We start from the raw sequence: 26,288 nt of genomic DNA on the forward strand, positions 1-26,288 counted from the left end.
TTTTAGGTGGCAAATTCCTCTTTTTTTTTTTTTTTTTTTCATTTGCTGTACTTTTACACTCGGTCAAAGATGGTTTGTTGAGGATGAACCACCACTCGGTTTCATTTATCAATGTTTGAAAAATGAGGACTGTGTGTTCTCTCTGGCTGAGTCTCTGAAAACACAGAGTTGGATTCTTGACTAATATTTATCAGCGGTTCTGTGTTATGAGGGATGATGAAGTATGTGTTTTGTTGTTTGGAGGGGGGGGGGGGTCCCACAGGGACTTGTTTGCGTGTTGTTGCGCTAAGCAATTTCCATTTTGTGCCTCAGTGTTTGACCCACAAAGGCAGCGGGTGAAAGTGCAGAGTGTGCAGATGGGGCTGATGGGATTTCAGGCCGTCGGCTGTTCTGTGAACCAGCAGCAGTGACACAACAGCGAGGGCAAGCATGTTAGTCCTGCTCCTTTTTCAGTTCTTTCTAAGCCAGTTTACTCCTCTGGTTCTGTTGACCCTAGAGCAGCCAAGCTGTCGTCAGAAATCAGTTCCCAGCTATTTTTCCTTCTTCTACACAGTTGGAGCTCTCTTAGGATGTTTTGTATTTCTTTATGCTTACAAAAAAGTGAATAGCTTTGTAAAAAGTAGTCAGGCGAAGCGGTTTCTCTGGCTTATCGCCAGGTTTGGGATTTTGTCAAGAACATTGGGGCATAAACACAAATTTAGCTCTTATAAAAGTGCTTGTGGATTTTAACATTTTCTGTTGAGCTTGGAAGTTCGTTCTTGACCTAAACGTTGCATGTGACAGAAAATCTCAACTCAAGGTCCATTTACTAGCTTTTTACCCATCTCATGGTTAGGGGTTAGTTTAGGCCTTTTCACTCCGTACTAAACCCCAGGCTAATAAAGCATTCACAGTGGCCCTTCTCTGGAGCAGGGTTAGCTCCTGACAATCCACTGAACACAGGGCTAAAAGTTGCCAGTGTGAAATAGAGCTCCACAGGGTACTTTTTTTAATAAGTTTGTTCTGCTCTGTCTTGCTTCTACCCCTAATCTACCCATGATCCTTTGAATTTTTGGGGTAATTTCCCATTGCTTGTTTAAATGATGCTTTCTGTCCTAAATAAACTGCAGCACAGTCTTAGTAGAGAGTTGAGACTTGCTTTTTCGGCCGTATATCATTGACTATTGATGATGCCAACTTGCAGTTCAGTCCTTATATGTCTGAACTGTCCTTTGCAAGAACTCAGGGCTGCACATATTCTGACTGTCTTTCTGCGTCAACTGATTTATCCAAATTTTGGGGATTGGAGTTGTGTTAGTTGTTTGGCTCGTCGTCCTGCTGTAGATCTCCACCCTGCTGCTCTTCTTGGAGAGGGCGGTAGTCTGGATCCTGCGGCCGGTCGAACATGGCCCGCCTGTGAGGAGAGAACAGGGGCAAAAAAATCTCTTAGCATTTCCTATATTAGACTTAAAAAAAAAAAATACACTGTACACTAATACACTGTATCTGTGTGTTTCTGAGAAAGTTGAGGTTCAGGTTTCTCCTCTTTCTAAATGACAAGTAAGATCTTCTTACAGAAGATCTGGTGTCATCAGCAGCTTCCTTCCTCCCGGCTGGTTTGGAAACACGTCTTCCAGGAAGTAGTACATGTGGCCGACACTGATACCTGAGGAAAAAACGCATCGATGAGCCACTCTGTTGCACTGGGTGACATGTTCCTTTATTACCGGCACGCACGCACGCACGTTTGTTTTGACATAATCCCACATACACAGTCCTGCTGCCCACTAGAGCACCAAATGTGGATTAATCCGCTGCTGGAAATAGTCCCCAACACTTGTCCATACGGTGACCAGCTGTTTTAGGAAAGTACTGAGTTTAAAAATGTGTGTATGTGTATGTTGTCATTAGAACCTATAGGCTTGGAGTTGAGCGCCACAGACACGGTAGGAAAGTCGGATTCATGCATTTTTTTTATTTTTAGGGGGTTTGTTATTAATACAAAAAAAATATAGAATAATGCCCTGTTGACCCTTTTAAATGTACACTACATTTTTCTGATATAATTAATAAACTTTAAACTCACTGCTAAGGGTCTCTTAATATAATTTAGGCCTTCTGTAATTTGAAAATGTAGTAGTGTAGGTTGCAGGAACAAGGTCTGGTTACATCAGATCAGATACATCAGTTTGCCTTTGGTTAAATGTTTTTATACCTAAAAGGTCGACCACGATGGAGTTTCCGAGCAGCAGCGAGAAGCCCATGAGCACCCAGGGGAGGAACGGGGCCTGGAAGTTCAGGAGGCCGAAGAAGTTCATGCGTACGAGCGGATGTCTTCTACTCCACACGTACACCAGCATGATGATGAAGGCCTGGCCCAGGAAGAAGACGTTGGCGAACAGACCAAACAGCTGCGCGCCTTCAGGTTAAATGCAACAAATCAGTTGGTTTTGTTTTCATTCCGGCAGTAAAATCGACACTGGAGCGCGTCTGTTTTAGATGGCGATTAGTGTTTTAGTTTCTCAAAGGAAACCCCTGCAGAAATAACCTCATTGCTTGAGTCCTGAGCTGCCGAGTGGCAGGATGCAATTCCTTAAAATGTGAGTATTTGTATGACTGAAGTCCTAAAACTAAAGGTTTCCTCCCTAATATCAGCAGACATTTTGTCTGAGCTGGTGTTATTGTTTACTTAGTCTATACCATAGACAGTATATAATGGACCAATAGACCCCGTTGCTCTGGACGGAGACCAGTGAAGGCTATTAGAAGCACTTTTCCGGTGATGGCCAGCTTTACTGCGCAGCCTCCAACTGAGAGAATGTGACGTGAGCTACGTGTCTGAAAGTTGTAAGTCTTCTGGTAGCTGTGCCAAGAGAAATCTCAATCCTTCCCAATCTTACAGATACGGAGACTGTAGGTGTATGTAAGGAGATAACATGGGCACAGGCTAATTATTGCTAACTAACATGCTAGTTAACATTAGTAATTAAACCTAAACATCTCATGTAAGTCGAAACTGCCTGCGAGCTTCTCCTGTACTATACGGTAATTCCTCTACTATGCGACAGTAAGTCACTTGGTTATGACACAATCGTTAGCCTATTTTTACAAAAACGGAGCTACGGAGCCATAACGTGAGGTACAAGGTAATGGAGCCTTTTATACATTGTCGTGTTTCTTTGGAACTAAACAACGGACAAATAGTCTTTAAACGCTTCAGATGTAAAGTTATTCGCAGTCAAGTGATGTAAAAAAAAATGGCGGTCAGCGGAATGCTAACAGGAGGTGATGGCCAGTTAGCAACAAAATGGCGCCATGATGGCTCGAGTTCTGAAGCGAAGCTTACCCCCTTGGTCTATACCCACAATGTTCCACTCCCGGGATTGCTCCGTTGCCGCCGGAAATTAAGACGAATGTCCCTCATTTCGACCGGATGTCCGTCATCTTCCGCTTTCTTTGTGTTAAATTTTACTCCGGTGGATTTCTGAGGACTATGGTTAACTGCTCCTCAGATCTCTGCAGGGTAAATCCAGACAGCTAGCTAGACTATCTGTCCAATCTGAGTTTTCTGTTTAACGACTAAAACAACTCTTGAACATAAAACAACTTCCTTCACGAGGCAACGTTGCTCCGTACGCTGCTTAGCGCCACCCAAGACGATTGTGATGGTTTAAAGAAATGCCAATAAACCAGAGCACGTTTTTCTCCCAATCCCGGAATGCTGTGTGGACTAGCCAGACCCTCCTGTGCAGCGCTGTGGAGGAAGATCTGGCAAAGCGAGACTATTGTTTGATAAACGCTAAGCCCTTCACAATAAAAAAACCAACCTAAGCATGTTAGTGTCCTGATAGAACAACATAATTAGACGTGCATTTAAAACTGCCCATGAAAAAGCACACAGCCCCAGACGAACCATAAACCTGCCCACTGACTGTTTCACAGCAGCCCAGAGGGCCGTCTGTGGTGAACAGACCCAGGACTGTACCATTAACCTGGAATGTGAACAAGAGCTTCTGGCTACAAAATGCAGAGCATCATCAAAAAGAGACAGACTGCATGTACAGTAGCTGGGTTTACATGCTTCTAGCCAGAAGGGACTCAAACAGAAAATGTTTTCACCTTAAAGGTTTAGTTCACCCAAATTACGAGAAAACATTTTGTCTGTCAACTCTTGTGGCATCTAACCCTGCAGATAGTTTTCTGTCACCACTATGGATGGGTACTGGAAAAATAAAAAATGTCGATGTTGAATGTTGAAATAGAACGAGAGTAGAACGGAGTGGTAAGCCTCTAGCTTATTTCTTTCAGCAAATGCTGCATCTGAATCTGTCTTTTTGTCTTGGAGCATTGGTCGGACAGTCTGGTGAATAGTGATGGGCATGTTTTTTTTGTTTTTTTTTTACATTTACACAAGACTAGTTTTTGATGAGCACTGTTTCTATTAGATAAACCAATGATTAAGTAATTGATTCAGCTGAAAATAAATGGTAGATACATTGCAGCCCTAATCACAAAATAAAGATCCTTAGAACTTGATCTTGGGCAAATTGTGATCAACATTTCTCGCTATTTTACAGACAAAGCGAAAAGTTGATTAATAGAGATAATAGTTGGCAGACAAATGGATAATGGAAATAATCTTTAGTTGCATCCTAGCCTGGTTGACACCAGACCCTTCTCAGCTGTAACTGAGAGAGCAAATCTCAAATTTGCCGGAAGTTCGTCAGGGTTTACCCAGGCTAGTTGCATCCTTATTTCCTGGAGAATATTTCTTTTGGAGAAATATCATTCCAATTACAACTCTTTACAGAGTGTATTGTGGATTGTTCAGAGTGACAGGGAAAAAAGATGAGTTTAAATTGAACCTTTCCATTCTCCGAACACCACAAGTGGTAGTTTAAGCAGCATTGCAGTTAGAGCTGGGCAATATATTGATTTTTTTATATTGATATCGTGATATGTGACTAGATATCGTCTTAGATTTTGGATATTGTAATATCGTAATGTGACCTAAGTGTTGTCTTTTCCTGGTTTTATCATTTTCTGAACCTACCAGACTGTTCTAGCTGTTCTGTTATTTGCCTTTACCCACTTTGAGATTATATCCACATTACTGATGATTATTTATCACAAACCTCATTGTGTAAATATTTTGGGAAAGCAATAATTGTCACCCCTACCATATCTTTGCAATATCGAAGTATTTGGTCAAAAATATCGTGATATTTGATTTTCTCCATATCGCCCAGCCCTAATTGCAGTAAAACTTTAGACTGTTCTTTTGCTGAAGATCTGAAAGGATACAGTCATCGCGATTCCTCCAAACAAGAACATGAAAACAAAATCCGCCGTCCTTCCCCGGAAACAGCCTTCCTCCAGCATCCGACAGTATCGATAACTTCCTTTAGTTAAGGACTCTGCTGCAGGAATGAATTATTAGACTTTGAGATATTCATTTTGTGATAAAAGATACAGAAAGATGATGTTGAACACAAAACTGAATCCAAGAGAACCAAAGAAAAGGAAGCTGGTTATCAGGCGCCATATCTGAGAGAAAGAGATAAAAGAAACAGTTTAAATATAATAACGCACTATATGGCGATGTTTGGCAATGTAATAGCTCATAAATGATACCTGGTATCTTCTGATGATGAGGTCTGGGTTAAAGTAGAGCTGGAAGGGGGTGATGACCTCAAATTGCTAAAGTAAAATAACAGCTTGAGATTAATCAGCAAGTTACAGTATGTATCAAGACATGCATGGATTGTGATTATTTTTGGGGTATTTGATTTGATTCATTGGTAACATTAAGCATTTAATTAATTGTTATTTCTTTATTGGGTAACACTTTACTTGAAGGTATCTACATAAGAGTGAACACATGTGAACACATGACACTGTCATGACACAGTCATGACACATGAACCCTAACCCTAACCATAACTTGTCATGACAAAAACCGAATGTCACTTACTAAAAGAAGCGTTATGTCATAAACGTTTATGACTTGTTTATAATGTTTATGACACGTTCATGACAGTGTCATGTCACTCTTATGTAGATACCTTCAAGTAAAATGTAACAGTTTATTGATGTCAGCCACTATAACTCCTTCTGTGTGCACCCATAAGTGGAGGCTGAGCGAGCCCTTGAGATCACCGTGACATATTTATTAGTTGTGCGTTATGTACACACTGTGTAGTGTATTGGGAGGGGATCCCTTATTAAACGTTACACCGCCGAACGGCATGCTGGGTACTGCTTGCTCTCTGTCGCTCACCACAGTGCATTCAGGAACAGATGAAGAAAAACACTGTAGCAAACTCAAACATTTCAAGCATCAGAGATGTAACTTTCAGAATAAACACTTTTGTTCCCAGAAATAGCCTGGTTCCAAATAGCTAGCTGTTAATATATGACGCGTATATTCTAGCATTGCTAGGGGACACAACTATGTCATGGCAGATGTAGCTCATGATCCGAGGAAGCAGCAATACCGGAGACCTGTTTGGGAAAAGGCACGTTTTCAACGGCCACTGCACTAGCAGGATTCCAATGATTTCAGCTGCACTCAAGATTAATAATTAAATTAGATATTTAAAGTTATATTCATATCTTACACTTCAACTAAAATTGTAAGTGCTTTTTTGCAACTGAAACTCAATGATTAACCTTTAACTGACATGTAAACAGCTTTCGTCGCTTTGACTTCATCTGAAATCTCAATTGCTTTCATCTTTTACTCTTAAAACTGATTAGCTTCAAATCTCACACTTCAACTTTTTGCCCACTTTAGCTGACGCTTCAACTGCTTTCGCCCATTACACATCAACCAACATTTCTACTGTCAGTGCCTGCGAATCAACAGACGCTGTTTTAAATGCACAGATTAAAGCTACAGCACATCAACACTTTAACACAAATCTCAACTGCTGTTGTTTTTTTTACCCTGTAACTCAACTTTAAATGAGTTCAACTGCACCCTGTGCTTACCTGTGAACTCATGGCTCCACTGTGTTCAGCAACTGAAACTTGAATTGACATCTATCAACTTCTTTACACTGACACCTCAATTCCTTTCAATGCTTACATTTAAGTTTCAGCTTTATTGTCAGTATACAATACAGGACTGCACAATAAAATGCCGCTGTAGCCCCCTACAGGCTACACACCGAACATTTATACACATATTTTAAACTACAATAAAATAGAATAATGTCTATAAAAGCCACACTAAAGGAGACTTAAATTATATGGTACACTCACATACCTACAATAGAAATATTGTGTGTAATAAACTTTTTAAACTTAAACTGATACTTCAATCCCTTTCAATACTTTAACTGACATGTGCTTTAACTTTTAACTCTGATACATCTCAAAGTTTAACTTGTTTATATTGTTTTAGAAGTTCCAAAGACTCAACACGTTAAAACAAAAAACTATTTCAAATGTTTTCTGCTTCACATTTTTCTCGTTGGAAAAGACATTCATTTTCTCAGCCAATGTGGAAACTGTTTGCTGGTTAGTCTTTTATCATTTTGTTTCACGTAAAAGAAGCGTAAAAAAAAAAAAATGAAGCTCTTAATATAACAATAACATATTGAGTAGCTTGATTGTGAATTCCAACAGGCAAAAGTTAGAAATGAATAGTCCCCTACTATCTCTAAATCATTTGTTTCGTGTCTAATCAAAGCTTGGAGGTCAGAGTTTAAACTCTGTCTTCATTGTTACCGACATGTTGTTGTTGTTGTTGTTGTTGTTGTTGTTGTTGTTGTTGTTGTTGTTGTTGTTGTTGTTGTTGTTATTTCTTACCACAGCAGCGGTGGTGAGCACGCAGGCGGTCGTGTAGGCTCGGGTCACCACGGGGATCTGAAAATACTCCTGAGTGAAGCTGTGAGCCATCACTGATGCTGCTGCCTCACTGTCAGCACTGATTTACTCACTGAATGCACCGCACAGGCCCCGCCCCCTCGCTCTGCCACCAGCCAATCAGATTCACTCATCAATTAACACCATCCACCCCACACACTGCAAACCTTTTACACATTATAGACACTTTAAATGCAAATAAATTAGAATCCAGATGCAGAAATTTAGTTTTTAACTTGCTTTCTTTTTTCTAACATCTCCACATTCAATCCCAGTGTTGTGATATTTTCCACATTCTTATATATTAACCTATTAAGAAAAAAAATCCTTAATCTCAGTGGGATTTAGTTTGTGAAATCAAATTTGTATTAAAACATATTTTAAAAAGTTTACATAACTGACAATATTTAGGACTGAAAATGTGATAGTAGTAATAATTGCACAATAAGTAAACGAATAAAATTCAAAAAATAAGATGACTTATTTAAACTAATATTGTGCATGAGAATTTATTTATAAAATGATACATTTTTGAAAGAGGAATTTACAATTTAAAGCTAAAAGTGAATCAATATTTATATTTATGTATTTTTTAAATCACTGATTATTCAGTCTATGAAAGATTTAATTAAAACATCTTTTAAGGGTCCAGTGTGTAACGTCTTTAGTTGTTCATTATCAAAATCTGTGTTGCCCATTCACAAACTTGTCCTTTTTCATGAATATTTACCTCCACCATCAATTCCAAGTATTCCTTTGGCTAGCTTCCTGGCCCCGGCAAGTTAGAAGAAGGAAACACGGAGGACCACACGTATTCAAAATCCAAATTTCAGGAACAGAAGTCTTCTTCTTCGCCCAGAAAAAGAAAAATGAGATTGAAAAGAGCAAGAGACCGTCTTTTTGAAGCGTGAAGGCTACCGTGGCTGTAATACGTACTTTGTAGTAATACGTACTTTGTAATACGTAACTGCGTGGCACGAGAGAGTTGATCGCGATATATGATCTCAACACCAGATGGGAGTAATTCCCACACATTGGACCTTTAAGACGTACCAGCATCATTCTGTTACAGCAAAGATCATAGTTTTTTTCTGACATTGTAAATTATTTTTTAGCAAAATATTAAGTCTCATACACAATAAATGTGATCTTTCTACTTACGAAACAAATTTACATTTATTAATAATAAGAAAATTATTCAAATTTGACTGGAAAATGAACTATGTCTTTCAACCAGTTAAATTCATACAATACACTAGTTTTTCTTTTAAACATACATATTTTTCTCATACTCAACACAAAGACTGAAGTAAGTAAGTTGGTCAAAAAGAAATATATTTCCATATGCACAACGGGTAAAAAAAAAAGCATCTAAAAAAGTTAATTCTTTATTTAAAACAAATAGAGTATGTCTAGTTTTAAATCTTTCGTAGTATATCAGCTTTTATCTCACCAGACGCAGGAGCATTTAGTAAAAAGGTTATGGTTTTATTAGAAAGAAAACAATATGCAGTTCATACATTTGAATGTACAGGGTAAAGGCTACATATGAGTAAACAATAATAATAATCAAAGATATCAACAAACAGAAACACACTTATGGTAAGTTGTTTGTGTATAAATATTATTTCACTGATTAACACTTGAGATGTAGAAATGATACAAAACAAAATCTGAATGATGAAAACTGTAACGACTCGTCAGCGTCCCGCACTGAAAAACTAACATCTGATGAACTCCACAGTCTGCGCTGAGCCTTCACGTTTTAAGTGCTGCAACCAGGAACACAGCGGTTCTCAACCTGGGGGACCTGACCCACAAAGAGGTCGGAACATGAGTTTATCAGGTCCGTGAGATCCTTTCACTATCCTGCAGTGGTGGAAGAACTATGCAGACCGCTCCAGAAAGATTTTGGAAAACTGAAAATAAGAATTAAATCGTAGGGCACCTGCCCCGTTTAGTTCAGTTGAATCGCTCTAGAGTTTGTTTTGCCCCATGGTGCGGTTTGTTTGGGCAGGTGAGAACGCGGCAATCGCAATCAGGTGCGCACCAAAAGCGGAACGCTTTCAATCCAACTCTGGAGCGGTTCGTTTGTGGTGAGAACGAGATCCGACCTGGAACCGCACCAACTATACATACTCTGTAAGTCTGAGCGAATGTCTCCTGTGGTCAGGTGTGTTTAGCAATCTTCGATGCAGCAGAGCAGCAAACTGTAGCAGCTTACAGTGTTTCTAGCACAGAAATAGACAGCGGTCAAGCTCGCCGTCCATCACTCGCATCTCCGTGGTCAAACCAGCCACGGGTCAAATTTGAGACCGACACCAGCAGAGCAAAGTCTCGGTGACCAGAGCAGAGGTAGTAACGTTTCTCGCGCAACAATGTCTGATCATTTTAAAGGTCCCATGGCATGAAAATGTCACTTTATGAGTTTTCTTAACATTAATATGAGTTTCCCCAGCCTGCCTATGGTCCCCCAGTGGCTAGAAATGGTGATAGGTGTAAACCGAGCCCTGGGTATCCTGCTCTGCCTTTGAGAAAGTGAAAGCTCAGATGGGCCGATCTGGAATCTTCTCCTTATGAGGTCATAAGGAGCAAGGTTACCTCCCCTTTCTCTGCTTTGCCCGCCCAGAGAATATGGCCCACCCATGAGAGAGAGACATCATGGCTTTCAAACGAGCAAAGTGACAGTTGGTCAAGGCCACACCCCCACCCTCCACCTTGCCCCCCCCCCTCCTCAATAGCTACAGACACAGAAATGGCACGTACTAAGGAAAGCTCATTGTGGGACTGGCTCTAGTGGCTGTAATTCTGCACCAAGGCTGAATTTCGGGAAAGAGACTTCAGATACAGTATTAGGGGACCACTAAGGTCTATATGAAAGAGACTTCAGATACAGTATTAGGGGACCACTAAGGTCTATATAAAAGAGACTTCAGATACAGTATTAGGGGACCACTAAGGTCTATATAAAAGAGACTTCAGATACAGTATTAGGGGACCACTAAGGTCTATATAAAAGAGACTTCAGATACAGTATTAGGGGACCACTAAGGTCTATATAAAAGCATCCAAAGAGCACCATGTCATGGGACCTTTAATGAAATGAGCTGGTCTGACCACGGAGATGCAAGAAATATGCACGAGTCCACACAGGACCTTCTTCCTGTATTTTCTTTCTTACTCCCGCCCCCAGACACATCCGACCAATAAGATGTCTTTTTTTGCTCTTTTTTGTAATAACGCATTTTAGTACGCTTGGATTTTTCCAGGTATGAAATGAAACCGAACCAAGGGGAAATCGCTCCAAGTTTACAAACTCGTCAACTGATTCGGACCAAAGCAAACGAACTACAGGTGTGAAAACGCCCTTAATGAAACAAAGTCAAAGTCAAAGTCCTAGTATAAAATGATAAAGTATGAGTTTTGTATACTAACTGCAGCAACAGTTAACTATTGGCAGCTTTGATTTTTAACAATGTATTTTATAAGCTTATCTTGTGTTTTTATCAATGTACATTTATTTATAATAAAATGAATTATTATCTACAGCTATCGAATAAATGTAGTGGAGTAAGAGAAAAATGTCTGGCTGTAAGATGTAGTGGAGTAGAAGTCTAAAGTAGTAGAAAATGGAAATACTCGGGTATCGTAAAAGTACCTCAAAATCCTACTTAAGTAAATTAATTTAGTTACTTTCCACCACTGCCATACAGCTGGTAATCTATGGGGGAGGTTGAGAACCACTGATCCACGCAGCAGCTGCTGTCCCTGAATGTGTCACACTGACCAACCTGAATAGAGCACCATGTTATGTTATAGATAAGCAATGACTTCATCAAGCATGAGACATCAGAGACACACAATATGAGGAAATATCTCACTTCTCCTGCTGAACTCTAGATGGCGCCCTGAAGCTTTTTTCTTTTTTTTACCACCACAGAGGTCCTGCAGACTGGTGAGTGATCAACAGCTTCATGTTAGAGGAGTGACATCAAAACATAACATACAGTGATGTTGTGTCCTTTTGCTTCACAATATGAGCACCTAATAAAAGGCCAGCACTGTCCACACAGTCTGCCAACAATCAGCCGCACAGATTTGTGTGTAGTTAGGTCAACGTCAAAATATAGCAACATACCGGTATACGCTTGGCTGAGGTGGAAAAGTTGGTGTATCTATGAAAAACTATAAAAACAAAACAAAGTGTGATGAAGTGCAATGGAAACAGACTTCTTGAAGAACTTATAACGTACATGAAATGTGACTTAAACATCCACCGAAGAGCTAAAATCATCAGATCTGTGTGGAGCCTGTAACCTCACATTCATACATGAAATACACATAATTGTTATATTTCCATCATGTTTCCCACATGGTTATCTATTGTTTCCTCTTCTCCTGCAAAGGTTTAATGGGGTAACACTTAACACTTTATAATAACCCATCGCTAATAAATGGTAAATTGATAGTTAATTAAACTTAAATGAATAGTTATTTTACTGTTAACTAACAACAAATTCATAATTAATAATGTTTACTAATTATTAGTTATGCTTTAATTTATGCTATTTTAAAAGTTAAATGTTGTTCACATCAAAACATTTTATATATTATATTAACTTTTTGTTAATGATTTAGAAATCGTTTGTGAACCGTCAGTAAACATAATTTGGATGTCTATTGTTAAGTTGCATCTGATGAAAATAATACCTTGTTAATGGTTAATAAAGACTTTGTAAAGCATCTATAAACATTATTTAGATAGATATTATCAGTGCTCAAATAATAAAATAATCATCTCTTTTATAGATTGCCAAATAAAGATCTAATGGGGCCAAATTAATGTTACTTGATGCTTTACAAACCCTTTATTAATCATTACCTTATTATTATAAGGATTAGTTGCAACTTAGTAATAGCCATTAAAATAATGTTTATAGACAGTTTACAAAACAATTATTAATCACTGACAAAGTATTACCTATTTATCTGAAGTTATAAACTTATTATTGTATATGACACTAAACTAATGAGAAAATAACATTAATTATGACATTACGAATAATGAGTAAACATTATAATCATCATTTCATTGTCTTTTAACAGTAAAATACCTATTAACTAAAGATATCAATTTACCATTTATTAGTGATGGTTATTATAAAGTGTTACCGTAAACTTGACTACACAGCATGAGAGAGAGTGCTGCCAGAGATCACTTCAGGACATTAAACGCCAAAGGCTTTGAAAGCTGAGTCGTCCTGTTCGGTCAAAGTTACAACTGTGTCTTAAAAGTGACGTGACTTTTGTTTATATGTTCTGGTTCATGGTCAGTGTAAGTGAGGCTAGCAGGTAAATAAACTGCATGTGTGATCACATCCTTAACCTTGTGCTTACCGGCCTCAATGTTGAATGATTTCTAGGTGTAAAGTTTACAGAATTAAAAAACTAAAGTTAACCCGCTGCACCAAATGTTCAAATCTACCTTCTGCAGCTTTAAGTTTGATGTCACCCTTCAAACACTTGAGGATCAGAGAGTCCATCCATGATGAAAAAAACAGAAGAGCTGAAATGGAAACAATCTCTACAGTCTGTGCTGGTTTTGTCTGCGAACCAAAACAAGTGGGGAAAAAATCTCAATTTTAGGCGCAAAGACAGGAAGTGAGAACGATGCAGCATCACACGTCATTACTACAGGGCCCAGATGTCAGCCTGATGGTGACAAAAATTTGCAAAATAAATATGAGTATAGCTGCACAGGAGGTGCCAAGTCTGAGGAAACATAACTTGGTTTTCCTGAGAAGAAGGTGTAATTCAATAAATGGAGTAAAGCATAAACAGATTTAAAGAAGATCGTCTCATCCCTCTTGAATCCCCAGGATGAACACACAAACCTCTGCTCCGAGACCTCTTCATAATCAAAAAAAAGAAAATCCGTTAGAGTGATTCTCCACAGTTAAAGACTCACACATTTCTACAGCCAAAAAAATCCATGCCGACGTAGCGAGGGTAGCCCTCCAAAGAGTTCATGCCAACGGGATCGAATTTCCAGTACTGTCGTCCTCGGATAAAGTGAGCGTAGCCTGAAAGATAGAAAACACAATGTGAAATCTGTGTGTAAGTACTCAGTCTCAGGGGATCTTGCAAAGTATTTTGTGTCTAAAAATTGCAGTAATATTTTACAATTCAAAATAAAAGAGAATAAAAATGAGTTTAGGAAATCTCAAAATGTCGGGAATGCACTTGTTTGTTGGTGTTTTGATTAGAAGTAGCCTGCGCAGACAGTGAACTTGTTACCTACTACGTCCTTGGTGCTACCTATGACAGCTTTAAGGTTAAGTCATTATTTTAGTAATGTTTTTATGTTTGGTATATCTTTCAGTCATTTAAAGCCTTTTAATGCACCCAAAAGGACACAAATCAGTGTTAGTCAGTGCGTGATTTAATGCTTTTGCTGCATTTATTCATTACAGAGGAAGTCGATTTCACATTGGTTGACTGAACAGTTTTAAGCGATGTATTTATGAATTTTAAGTTATAGCCCACAGCTGTACTTCCTACACTACAATGTAGTGTTTCCAACACACTCCACCAATCCAGTGGTTTGTTTGAGATGACACATTGGAGATTATTCAGTTTTAGTAACTTAAAAATAGCAGCTCAGTTCTGCAACTACATTAATTATTCATGCAAAAACGTTTTGAGCAGCGTCTCCACATGTCTGTGCATATGGTCTACATCACAGAGTTGAATGTGGTAATTCATTATTATACATTTAAATACAAGTCAACTGGAGCAATACATTTCATTGATTGAATTCATTCTTGTGATAGTAGCTAGTTTGCTAATTCCTGACCGACTCTTTATGAATAAAATAATAAGGAATGCATCTGTTGAAGGCAAACCAATGTGGGTTCAAACACTCGATGATAGGGTTGGAGGAATTCATTTTGAACAAATTTTCATAAATGACCGCAGCTTCGTCATGAACTGATCAGTCTTGGGGGATCAAAATCCCATTTGATTTAAGGTGCACCTCATACCCCTTATTTGTTAGCTCCTCAACTCCTCAGTCCTCGGCTGAACCGGAAGTTGTTCTGTCTCTCCTCGGTGCAGGCCGTCTCAAAGCTCTTATTTCTGCCCCGAGGAGCGAGCATTGAGGAGGGATCATCGAGGAGCTATAACTTCTAATTTCCACCGGTTGCGGAACGGCTCTGTGCTCTGCAGTCCGTCAATACCCACCAGGTCCGGATTTGTTGTGGAACAGCTGCAGCCATGACTGACAGCTGAAGTCACGAGGACCCAACGAGATCTCGCAAATTCACGTAGAATAGAACCACAAAACAACAAAACAGTTAGTTTCCATCCAGAGGAGTAGAGGGGAAACTACTCTGTGCTGTGTTTTCAAGGTGTAGTGCAGGGAAATATGATCCGCCGTGAGCACGGTGTATTTTATTTAGAAAATTAACCGGATGTTTTATTTTGTATCTGAATTGCTGCGGAGCTCTCCGGCGTATTGCAAAACTAGAAGCTCTGCGTATCTGCTGCGCAGGGCTGCGGACCGCCGGAGCTGGGACGCAGTCGGAACGCAGCCGTTCTGCAGTCAGTGGAAATACACACACTGACTTTAATGGAAACCTAATGACTCCGCAGCCGTTCCGCAAACTGTGGAAATTGGTTGGTAAGCGAGGACACCCGGAAGCCGTGCAGCTGAAGGAGTTGCTAACTCCGCCCAAACAGCTGACAAATTCATGTGACGCTTCAGAGGAAAGGACGTCTCCCGCTAAAACCATATTTGCTCGTTTCCTCTCTCCTCCCTTGACTTCCTTGTGTCTCTCCCGTGCCTCCTCGATGGGAGGGACTAAGACATGAGGAAGGGAGGCAAGTGGAAGAGTCAGGGATGCAATTTAAGGGCTATTGGATGCACCTATAGTAACTTTCTTAGTCTATATTGACGACGTTTCATTTCCGGGATTGTTCAGGTACTGCTGGAAATTCCGCCGGATATCACTAATTTTTTGCCAGATGTCCATTACCTTCACCTTCACCATCACCACCTCTTTCTCTGTGTTGGCGTTCTAAACTCTGGTGGATTTATGAGGACTATGGTTAACTGCTCGTCAGATCTCTGCAGGGTAAATCCAGACAGCTAGCTAGACTATCTGTCTAATCTGAGTTTTCTGTTGCACGACTAAAACAACCTTTGAACGTACACACGTTCCACCAAAACAAGTTCCTTCCCGAGGCTATTTTGCAGAGGCACCGTTGCTCCGTCATCCCAAGACGATTGTGATTGGTTTAAAGAAATGCCAATAAACCAGAGCACGTTTATCTCCCATCCCAGAATGCTGTGTGGACTAGCCAGACTGTGTCCAATGCAATGCAAGACTACAGTATAACTCTCTAAACCACAAATAGGAACTCTTAACTCTGTTCACTTGTTATGTTTTTCTCTTTTGGACCATACCGTAGACGTCACTGAAAGTGGCGTCCACGTCGTCGGGGATGCCGCTCCAGTCCTGCATGCTGCGCGGGTAAACGGACTCGACCCGGTTCTCGCGGGCGCTGAACCTCCAGTAGCTGCCTGACTTGAAGAAGTAGGTGTTGTAGTTGGAGTCGTCCCCCCAGCGCAGCGCCGCCTGGATCCCGGACACCGACAGACCCAAACTCCTGATGGACTCCGGCCCTCTGATTTGGGTCTCAGCATCGAACACCCAGTAGTTCTCCCCTGCCCAGAGAGAGAGAGAGAGAGAGAGAGAGAGAGAGATGGTGAAAAATGGACGACATTCAACTCTTGTTGGTAAGTTTCTGTTTGTTGTGTCGCTTAAAGCTATAGTGCGTAGTTTCTGTCGCCCCCATGAGGAATTCTTAGTAATGACAACAAAACTGTCGGCGCGTCCACATGATACAAGCCTTCCGTGATTGCGCACCCCAGCCTCCACTCCCTCCTCCACCTAGTTGCTAGTAGCCAAGGAGGACACAGATGATTAAAAAAACATGATGGACTCTTTATTCATTATCATTATCTTCACTCAAGTTTTTATGCGGGAAAGTTGCCAGACGCCACAATCTTCTGAACATAGCCATACTGAGAAATCCAGAGAGAGTTGTGTGGAGCTGATACTCTTAATTAGCTTTGTAGCAACTCATTTGGCAATGGCTTGAATGTAACGGGCATTCATTAATATCAAAAAGTTACGAACTAAAGCTTTAATCAGAAATTAGTTTCCAAAAATTGGGATACTGTCTTGTCTCTAGCTCTATTTTCCTCCAGGAAAATGTTAAGCCAAGGTAGTAGAACACTAGTCTGGTTACAGATGTTGGCAGAGCTGTGCAGCTTCAGAGATCTTGCGTTGTCATCTTCCTACATTGCTTCCTAGCTACATTCATGTAAATAGCGCCAGGTAAATGGTCCCAAAAATGGAGACAAGTGCAGATGGGATCAATGCAGTTAGAAGTTCTTGTAAGTGAATTTACAGATATAAAAACTTCCACAATCGTATACATTATTTATAACAAACAAGATTTAGCTGGTTTTGCTGCTAAAAAAAAAATCAGGGAGTGAATCTTTAAATGGAAACTTAAAAGTATCAGTGATAAAATGATCTGTTCCATGTCAAAACAGTGCAGGCATAACTTTTGTTTGAAAAAACAAAGCTCTTTGGTTCCCAATAAAGTTTTCATCCCATTTCTTTTTTGCTCATGTCTTTTTTCAGACTGATCAGTTGGAGCAGCAGTGATGCTCAGTGGAGACAACCGAAAGTCAGAGGTTGAAGCCCGACAGCATTGAGCAAGATAAGAGCATTAGCTAAAGGTAAAGTTGGCTCATAATAATAATAATAATAATAATAATAAGTGTTTATCACATCAAGACAATGTACCTGGTGAGGTAGAAATATAGTTAACTGTTCTCAAATAATTATAAAATAAACCTTTTGGCCTTCACAGTGAGGATGGTAATATGCAACCCACATCTGGTTGAAACAAATACTATTGCACATGCTACTGCACCTTAACCACATCTAAAGGAAATACTCACAGAAAGAGTTCATTGCAATAATTTCACGGCTCTGTGTTAATTAACATTTTACACCAGTTTAAACATGCCTAAGAGTGCATAATACTTAATGATCCTACGCTCACATGAAACCATAAAACCCATAACAGCAGAGCTCAAACGTCCTCGCTGCCCACCTTGAAAGAACCAAATATTCCCAGACTTGTCTTCAAAGGCGGCGTCAATGTTGTCGGGAATCCCCCTCCAGTGACGGGATGCCAGCGCTGGGTAACCGCTCTGCAGATGCCCGTCCCTGATCCGCCAAACGTAGCCCGACTTAAAGAAGAACAGCTCCCCTCGGATTATAGACACGGCATCAAAGTCCGTCTGGCAGGCGTCGGGCTGGAAATGAGACGGATCACGTAAGCGTAAAGTTTCTCACAAGAGGGGTTTTTATTGCAGTGGGATGCAGTGTGTTAAGGAACCGTTTTATTGTCTCAAAAGGATCCCAAAATAAAGTAGAGGTCCAGTGTAAATCCTCTCAGTTACAAGTTTTACAAGAGAAAATTATCTGAAGTGGAACCTTATCCATGAGACTTTTGTCTTTGACCCTCATTTATCATCCGTGGTTCAAAAACACATTCTTGTATGATGTGGTGCAGAGATATTCACTCCATTTAAGTGGCGTTAGAACCACAGAAACCACTAACTCTTATGAGAGACTGCTGGTTGCAATTCATATTTTTGTTCTTGTCAACAAATCCCATAAAATTAAAAACAAGTTTTCCTTCTTTCTCTGTGTCACAGAGCTCCATTGTTGTTCAAAACACATCAATGAGCCACACTATTGCAACGTGTGACATGTTCCTTCATTACCATGAACAAACGCACACTGTAGTTTATTTTGACTCAATCCCAAATACACCGCCCAGCTGCCAGAAATACTGACTAGAACACCAAATCTGCTGAAAATAGTCCCCAAAAACTAAAAATATATTACAAAAAAATATTTTGATAAAAACTACAGTGACCAGCTGTTTTAGGAAATCACTGAGACTAAAAAAAAGAAGAAAAAAACTGTTTGTGAGGTATTTTAAAGATGTACGTCTTCAGTAGGAATCAATGGGCTTGGAGCTGAAAGCCACAGACTGTCAGAAAATAGTGAAAACGGACTAACACATCGTTGGTTTTGATCTTTTCATGGGATTTGTTGATAACAAGACAAAGTTTCTACAGACCTACTAATGCACTCTGGGCCCGTTTGCCTCTGACATTGCCAGTTATTTTGGGCTGTTTTTTTTTTTTAGCGTGTCACTCCACGATTGGTTTTTGAAATGTTGCATCAGCTCCACTCACATTCTGAAGGATCTCATTGGTCTCTGGGTTTGATGGTGGCGGAGGCGGGGGCGGTGGCGAGGGCAGGACTTGCGGATGAGCTCCGTACAGGTACTGGATGCCTCGCTTGTCATCCACGCTCAGCCTCAGCGGGTAGGAGAAGGAGTAGTATGCCGACATGATGGCTCCTGGCTCGCTGGAGTGCTGCAGGCCCAGGACGTGCCCAAACTCATGGGCAGCAACCTGGAGAAGGTCTGTGCCTGCAGGGGCGGGTAGAGAAGACTCAGAGGGTGCAAAACCACACCTGGTTCAAATGGGGTCTGAAAATAGTTTGTTTTGACCTGCTTTAAGTGGCAGACGGCGGTATTTTGTTACCTGACACGATGAAGTGATACAGAGTCATCAAAAAGTACCTTGCTGCTTCCTCTCCCTACTGCTCATATCCCCGTTTCCAGTGGTGAAATGTAACTAAGTACATTAACTCAAGTACTGTACTCAAGTACAAATTTGAGGTACTTGTACTTTACTTCAGTCTATTCTTTTCATGCTACTTTCTTCTTCTACTTCACTACATTTCAGAGAGAAATATGCATATGCATTGCATTTCTTACTCCACTACAGTAATCTGACAGCCTTAGTTACTTTACAAACTTTATAAGTTACTATAACAAAATATTTTTTTTTTATAAAATACAAGGTTGTATTATAAATTAAACTACCCAACAATATACAGGCTTACAAGTACAGCTGAAATGATTAGACGATTAAAACCTTAGTTGATTGACAGAACTGTTTGGATTGTTTCTGCATTCAGTACTTTTGCTTTTACAGTAATAGGCTACTTAAAGTCATGTTCCTGATGATACTTAAATACTTTTACTTAAGTAACATTTTCCCTGCAAGGACTTTTACTTGTAACAGAGTATTTTTACAGTGTGGTTTTAGTACTTTTACTTAAAGGTGCAGTAGGTAAAACTTATAAAACTAACTTTCTTTCATATTTGCTGAAACTGACTCTATGTTCCAGTAGAACTACATGACGCAGGTAATAACAAAAAAACAACTGTTCAGATACACCAATCAGGGCCAGGGGTGGTGTCTAACTGCATGTCAATCACTGCTCATGCACACACATTTATTCTCCCTTGTGGGGGGAGGGGCTTAGGAGACCGTTTTGGGCTTTAGCAGAAAGGGGGGAGGGACTGAGAAGTTGTCGATGTTCAAATTTTTTGGCTAAGTCCTGGATCTTCACAATCCTACCTACAGCAACTCTAAGTAAATGATCTAAATACTTCTTCCACCACTGGCCATTTCCCTGTCTATGTCCTGATAAAGTCTCTTGTTACAGATATGTCCGATGTATTTGACTTCTTTGTTGTCCTTGTCTTAAACTCTATGTCTAATTCTTAAACTGAGAGAAACTTAAAACCAGAGTCAAATTTCTTGTATTGACATGCTTGGGCAATACATTTGTATCTGTATTTTCAAGTATTGTCTTTTGAGATCTGTTCTGTTATTGTATTTGATTTATTTCTTTATGTTCTACTAAACAGTTCAAAACAGTTTGAACCCCTCTCCTCTGGTAGGGGGCTGTGGTCCCTCGGCAGTAAGCCTCATCAACAACTGACTCAAAATTCCCTAAGTGTACTTATTATGGCAATAAAACCTTTTTTTTATTCTGATTCTAAAAGCAATAAAAAGTCAAATAGTCAAAAAGAAAAATATCCGAACTAAAAATCTGTTTTCTCTTTCTTTCAGGCAAAACACTAACCCATGTGGTTTCCGAGGGTCCATGACTCGTCGTAGTCAAAGTGAACGTCGCCCTGTCGGTGTGTTTTTGGGAAGAAGGCGTGAGCGAGAATCCCGCCCGGGCCATCAAAAGGAAGGTTGTCTCCGTGCCAGTACCTGCAGGTCCGTAAATCAAACACTCTCTGATGCACTCTGAAGGCTTAAAGTGTGATGATTGTAAATCAAACTTTTTTTCCATCAGCGTTACAGATGATAAAACAATGTCAACAAGTATTGAACAGTCTCACTGAGAATCATTTTTTACCAGAACCCAAGGTGACATATTGAAATTGCTCTTTTTGTCCGACCAACAATCCAAAAACAACAAATATTAACATTTTGAAAGCTGGATTCAGAGAATATTTGTCATTTATGATTTTTAAATCAAATGATTTGATTAATTTGACTAATTTTAAATGTGTCACCCCTTCAATAAAGCTTGAAAAACCAACATAATTCAATAAAAGTTTATCAGTTGAGTCAAAAGTCAAACTCAATACATTTCATTAAATAACTAAGGAGTGTAAAAAGACATCTTAACACTTCCTTCATGCATTTTTCCTTTAACCTCCAATCAGTTGGCAAAAATAAGGAAACTTTATCATTCTCCCTTAACCATAATATAGTTTATAAAATTAAAAGAATTAAAACTTTATTAATTACACTTTGATATTTATCTTTGACTAGCTCATTTTATTGCCCCCTTTTTGGGTCTTACATTTGTAGTAATGGTTCATATATTCTCTTGCACAGCATTTTTCATGTTACTCACCATACTATTATTATTATTATTATTATTATTATTATTATTATTATTATTATTATTATTATTATATGATAATGAGATATGCATGTGGGGGTGTGTGCTGTTAGTCAGAGTAAATTGTCAAAGTTCACAACAGTAATGAGATGTATAAATCCATAATTCTGTCAAAATTAGGCTATTTTCGTAGTATATTCGTGCAGAAGGTTAAACAAAGACTGCTGTGACATGACAAACAATAAAGCTTGAATCATGACTCAAAAGGGGAAAAACAAGAAATCGATGCAGGAAGAAACAAAACAAACTACATAAAAGAAAATGAAGTCATTTTAAAGATGACAGATAGTTCTCTATAAAACTGGTTTTGTGTCTCTGAAGTTTATCTGTCCTTTCTCGCTCCTCTATCTCTTGTTTTTATCTTTTTGTCTCTCTGAAGTTCTTTGTGACAAAGATCTTTGTCAAAATCGGATTTAAACTGCTCTGATTCTGCCAGAACTACACTCGATTAAATCGATTTAAAATGTTTGACTCGGCCGAAGAACGGATATACTAAAAACACGAGTTCTTAAAGAACCTAAGTACAACCTCATAACTGGTGTCTTACATACACACTTTTTATTCAGCGCCACCAACATGTTGACATTTTTGTCAAGAGTGAACCATGTAGCATTTGTTCTGCTGAACTTGGTAAACATACCTGCTTTCAAAAACCAAAGTACTGGACCACTTTAAACTTTGACCTGATGATGGCGCTATATGAAATGTCAGAGGCTCTCCAAAGTTAGGAGAACATGAATGTGTGAACAGAATTTCACGGCAATGCATCCAATATATATTATTCATTCTATAAAAAAGTAATTTCCTTTGCAATAATCTGCTTTTGTTAATCTACACATATAGCACATGTTCCTTTCTCTTTTTATGTATGTCTTAAACAAGGTTTTTTTTTCTACGTCCTCCCACCTTGTGAAGTCGATGCGGATGTCGGCCATCCCACTGTGGATCTCGGTGAAGGTGAGCGGGGTGACGTCGCTCCAGATTTTCAACGCTTCCCGAAAGACACGTCGAACCTTTTCCTCACCTATCTGCCAGGGAAAACGGACGATCCTGCGGGAGATCAATGCAGGTGTCAGACACAAACGCACACAAACCCACACAGGATGTACAGTATAGTAGCAGAGAGGGACCACCGGCCTTGCATGCCTCCCTCTAATCTGATATCTGCAGCACGGAGGTGTGCTGTTTCTGATGCCCTTAGGCTCGCTAACAAAACACAGCATTACTGTCTCCCTTCTTTTCCCTTTAGATAAAACCACCCAGTGTGATAACTGAGAAAAAGAATAGAAACCTCCTTATCTTACCATCAGGTCTCAAACACTTCATTAATTATAGGCTACACAGTATTCAAGGGTGTCCTGATGACCTGAATATCGGCAAAGTCTGACTTCCTCTGTGTACATATTTATGTTTGATTGGTGTGAATGTATAAAGTTTAAGGTAGGATTTAAACAGCGTTCCTACTGCCAGCAGCCTTTCTTCCTGGTTTGACAACAGCTTTCAAAATCTTAATGTCACCAAGACCGAGGAGCTGTGTGTAGGAGGCAAAAGGAGAGAAGGCAGCGCAGATCCTACCTACAAGCCATTCAGTATGAAGGGCCAGAAAGTAGAACAGATCACACACTTATCTGAGAACAGTAATAGAACATGAACTCACTTCCCAGGACAATGTCAACTACAGCTACAAGAAAAGCAAAACAGCGCCTCGCTCTTCATAGGAAACTGAGGAGCTTTAACCCCAGCCAGCTCATCCTGTCCATGGTCTGCAAATCATTAGTCTATATCCACGACGTTCCACTTCTGGGATTGCTCCGGTGCTGGCAGAAATTCCGCCGGATATCTTTCTTTTTCGGCCGGATGTTCGTTTCCGCTTCTTTTGTGTTGGAATTTTAAACTCCCATCAATGAGGACTATGGTTAACTGCTCCTCAGATCTCTGCAGGGTAAATCCAGACAGCTAGCTAGACTATCTGTCCAATCTGAGTTTTCTGTTGCACGACCTTTGAACGTACACATGTTCCACCAAAACAAGTTCCTTCCAGAGGCTATTTTGCAGAGGCACCGTGGCTCTGTCCGGTGCTTAGCGCCTCCCAAGACGATTGTGATTGGTTTAAAGAAACGCTAATAAACCAGAGCAGGTTTTTCTCCCATCCCGGAATGCTGTGTGGACTAGCCAGACCCACCTCTGCAGAGCTGTGGAGGAAGGTCTGGCAATGCGAGACTAGCAAATCATTAACAGAGAGTTCTCACATTTAACATTGTCTCATGGTATGGAAACCTCCCATTAACCTGAGACAAAGAACTTCAACTCCAGGGGCCCTATCTTGCACTCAGCGCAATTGACTTGGTACACCGATGCATGTATCATTCCTATTATGCACCCGACGCACAGCTGACTTTTCCCTCCACAGACTCACGTCGGTAAAATTAGAGAATGAACCTGCGCTTCCGGGGGCAGTTCAGCGAAAAGAGGAGGCGTGTTCCGGCGCAAACGTTCCCTGGTGCTATTTTGCAGTTTCAGAAAACAGTTCTGCCACAGACCAGGAAAAACCTGGTTTAATGTCAGTGGCGCATTATTCAGATGCTATTTTAAGGGCGCATGCTTGGCCGTAATGTAGAGTGTATATACTTTGCTTATCTCATCTCATGGGCCCAGCAGTTCCCAATTTTGCAAACCATACATAAATACAAGGAAACATGTGACCTTGTTTTACACATTTCCATGAATCATATAAAATATTAGAGGACTTAAGGAGATGTGATGTTGAACTGCATGTGCCGATGCCATTTGACCCAAATGCCCCAGCAGCAGCACGGGAGAGGAGAGCCAGAAGAGCTGTGAGGTAATCTCGGTCTAATGTTAGACTACATTGCAAAAATATCACCATGCATTCATAATCTTGTGATTCAGTGAGAGTGAGCACAAAACTTTGGAAAATATGTTTTTGTGATATTTCTTTATTTACATTTTGTGAAAAAGAAAACTCAATAGCAAACTTCGGTGTCCTCGGCTGTGAACCGCTCCTGGCGTGCGCCCATGGATGTATTAAGAGCGTGCGCCTAGCAAATCCACCATTATATTAGCAATCCGCCATGGAACAAGCGTGCCTGCTTTTATGTGAATGTGAGATAACGCTCTGATTGGTTTACTGCACGTTACGCCCCAACCACACCTATAAGTAATGTAGCTACTTCAGACCAACCCATTTTAGATTTGCGTCGGGTGCAAGAGTCATTTATCCCGCCGGTATAATAGCAACGGCGCCCAAGATCCGCCCACAAAGCTACTTGCGTTTGGCGTTTGATACTTGCGTTTCAGATTGTTAAAATAGGGCCCCAGGACTTATTCTCTAAATCCACAACCAAAAAGGCAATCCAGATCTACAATGACCCCCCCCCATCCTCTTAACTAAGCATTTTACCTGCTGCCATGAGGCCTCAAGAGCCGGTTTAAATAGGCCCCTTGGAACTCGGCTGCCCCTCCTTTTAACCAACCACACACATCATTGCTGCACAATAAATTGTGTTTTTATAAATTGTTTTTTATAAACTGTTTTTTTTTATCGTCATGTTTAGTAAGAATATTGTTAGTTATACTTTTCTTATTTTTATTTCATGTGGTTTTGTCTGAAAATGTCTTATCTGTTGTCATGTTTTATGTTTTGTGTGGACCCGAGGAAGAGTAGCTGATGTTCTGCATCAGCTAATGGGGATCCTAATAAAATAAAATCAAAATCGCAATATCAACTTACTTTATCTTAACTCTTTGCCCTAAGCGCCTTCCCAAGCATTCTCTACTACTTCCTTATTTTGTTTGTATGCCCCCTGGGGAATACTGCAATGATCGATGCGTTGAGCATAAACGTCTCCTTGCAAGAATTTTTACTGTCCGTCATCAGATCTTGTCTTTTATTATGCAAGGGTGCGAGGGTCAAGAGGGACAGGAAGGAGCAGGGTTTATGGCAAATGTGTTCTTAATTTAGAGAAATACTTGCAATACAAAATACCACTGGTGTGCATTTCAACCGCTGTCTCTTTTGTTTACATAAAGTATTGTAGGAGGAGAGGAAGAGCAGAACCAAGACATTTTGTAATTTAAATCCATGTGTAAAGAAGCTGTACCTCGGTTTAAAAAAACTGACTAGCTGGGCGCCTGGTTAGCTCACCTGGTAGAGCAGGGGCCTATATATAGAGGCTTACTTCTCAACGCAGCAGCCACAGGTTCGACTCGGCCCTGCAGCCCTTTGCTGCATGTCATTCCCCCTCTCTCTCCCCTTTCATGTCTCCAGCTGTCCTGTATAAATAAATGCCCCAAAAAATGATCTTAAAAAAAACTGATTTGCTGATAACGGATAATTTCAGTTTGATCATAAATATAAAGCGTGCAGACTCGTGCAAAGGTGCAAATATTTGTGCACACAGGGACTTTACTCAGTGCAAAGTCCACATTGGTGTGATTTGTAGACAATATCCTTTCATTTTACAACTACATATAAAG

General features: G+C 40.0%; 2 protein-coding genes across 2 annotated transcripts in view; both read right to left on the minus strand.

The window, feature by feature from the left end:
- Positions 1-359: 359 nt before the first annotated feature.
- On the minus strand, positions 360-7,884 carry derl3 (derlin 3). The gene is made up of 7 exons (XM_028578557.1): positions 7,795-7,884; positions 5,614-5,679; positions 5,453-5,526; positions 5,284-5,377; positions 2,195-2,390; positions 1,555-1,645; positions 360-1,393 (listed from the first exon to the last, which is right to left on the minus strand). The coding sequence occupies exons 1-7, from the start codon at positions 7,882-7,884 to the stop codon at positions 1,294-1,296; spliced, it is 711 nt and encodes a 236-aa protein (XP_028434358.1). The 3' UTR covers positions 360-1,293.
- A 5,123-nt stretch (positions 7,885-13,007) lies between these two features.
- mmp11a (matrix metallopeptidase 11a) overlaps positions 13,008-26,288 on the minus strand; it is a 29,932-nt gene continuing 16,651 nt past the window's right edge. Inside the window, exons 3-8 of the mRNA XM_028578884.1 lie at positions 22,698-22,841; positions 20,955-21,088; positions 19,205-19,443; positions 18,046-18,250; positions 16,319-16,579; positions 13,008-13,934 (exon numbers count right to left, since the gene is read on the minus strand). Of these exons, the coding sequence (XP_028434685.1) occupies positions 13,816-13,934; positions 16,319-16,579; positions 18,046-18,250; positions 19,205-19,443; positions 20,955-21,088; positions 22,698-22,841 (1,102 nt within the window). The 3' untranslated portion in view covers positions 13,008-13,815. The remainder of the gene's footprint in view (positions 13,935-16,318; positions 16,580-18,045; positions 18,251-19,204; positions 19,444-20,954; positions 21,089-22,697; positions 22,842-26,288) is intronic.

This window comes from Perca flavescens, chromosome 5, assembly GCF_004354835.1.
Source record: "Perca flavescens isolate YP-PL-M2 chromosome 5, PFLA_1.0, whole genome shotgun sequence".
Lineage (NCBI taxonomy): Eukaryota > Metazoa > Chordata > Actinopteri > Perciformes > Percidae > Perca > Perca flavescens.